A 799-nucleotide genomic window follows, 5' to 3' on the forward strand; every position below is an offset into this window, starting at 1 on the left:
GGGTGGGGCGCCAGCCCGCAGCCCGCTCAGGTCACCTGGTGGCACACAGGATCGTCTGCGAGATTGGGGACGCCAGCACGGTGCGCTCCCATGATGCCCTGGTCGAGGTGTGCGTGCGAGACTGCTCCCCCCACTACCGGGCCCTGTCACCCAAGCGCTTCACCTTCGTGGTAAGCCCCGCCCAGCCGCGACCCCTGTCCTCCCCCAGTGGCCGAGGGGAGCCGCGCAGGGGCTGGATGGAGCTTCCCGGGACTCCGTGGGCCCCCTCACCCACCTCAGCGGGTGGTCTCTGGTCTCCCCTCAGCGCCCCCGTCTCCAGGGCCCAGCTCCAGGCCCCCGGCTGCATACTCTGGGCCCTGACTGTGGGCCACGCCCCGGAGCCCCTGAGCACGGGGCTTGGGGCTCGTCTGGAGGTGTCGCAGGCCTCTGGCCCGAAGGCCAGGCCTTCCCTGCACCTCACACTAGTCCCTTCGTCCCCTAGACTCCGACCTTCTACCGGGTGAGCCCTGCCCGAGGGCCTCTGTCCGGGGGCACCTGGATTGGCATCGAGGGCAGCCACCTGAACGCAGGCAGTGACGTGGCCGTGTCCATTGGCGGCCGGCCCTGCTCCTTCTCCTGGTATGGGGTGCGGATGGCGCATGGGGGGCCGGGGCAAGGCCTACCTTCCCTGGGGGGTGGTGCAGATGGGTGCGTGCCCCCTCTCGTTGCCCAGGAAACAAGGGGGGTGTGGAGAGCCTGGCTGGGGTGATCGCTATGGAAACCAGAGGCGGAGAGTGTTACCATGGAGACAGGCTCCCTC

General features: G+C 69.6%; 1 protein-coding gene across 1 annotated transcript in view; it reads left to right on the forward strand.

Moving 5' to 3' along the window:
• Positions 1-799, forward strand: part of PLXNA1 (plexin A1) — a gene marked incomplete at its 5' end in the record, with an annotated part of 36,880 nt that overhangs the window by 20,643 nt on the left and 15,438 nt on the right. Inside the window, 2 exons of the mRNA XM_077780818.1 lie at positions 31-170; positions 482-618. Coding sequence (XP_077636944.1) covers positions 31-170; positions 482-618 — 277 coding nt within the window. The remainder of the gene's footprint in view (positions 1-30; positions 171-481; positions 619-799) is intronic.

The sequence above is a fragment of the Crocuta crocuta genome, unplaced genomic scaffold, assembly GCF_008692635.1.
Source record: "Crocuta crocuta isolate KB4526 unplaced genomic scaffold, BGI_CrCroc_1.0 scaffold299, whole genome shotgun sequence".
In the NCBI taxonomy this organism is placed as follows: Eukaryota; Metazoa; Chordata; class Mammalia; order Carnivora; family Hyaenidae; genus Crocuta; species Crocuta crocuta.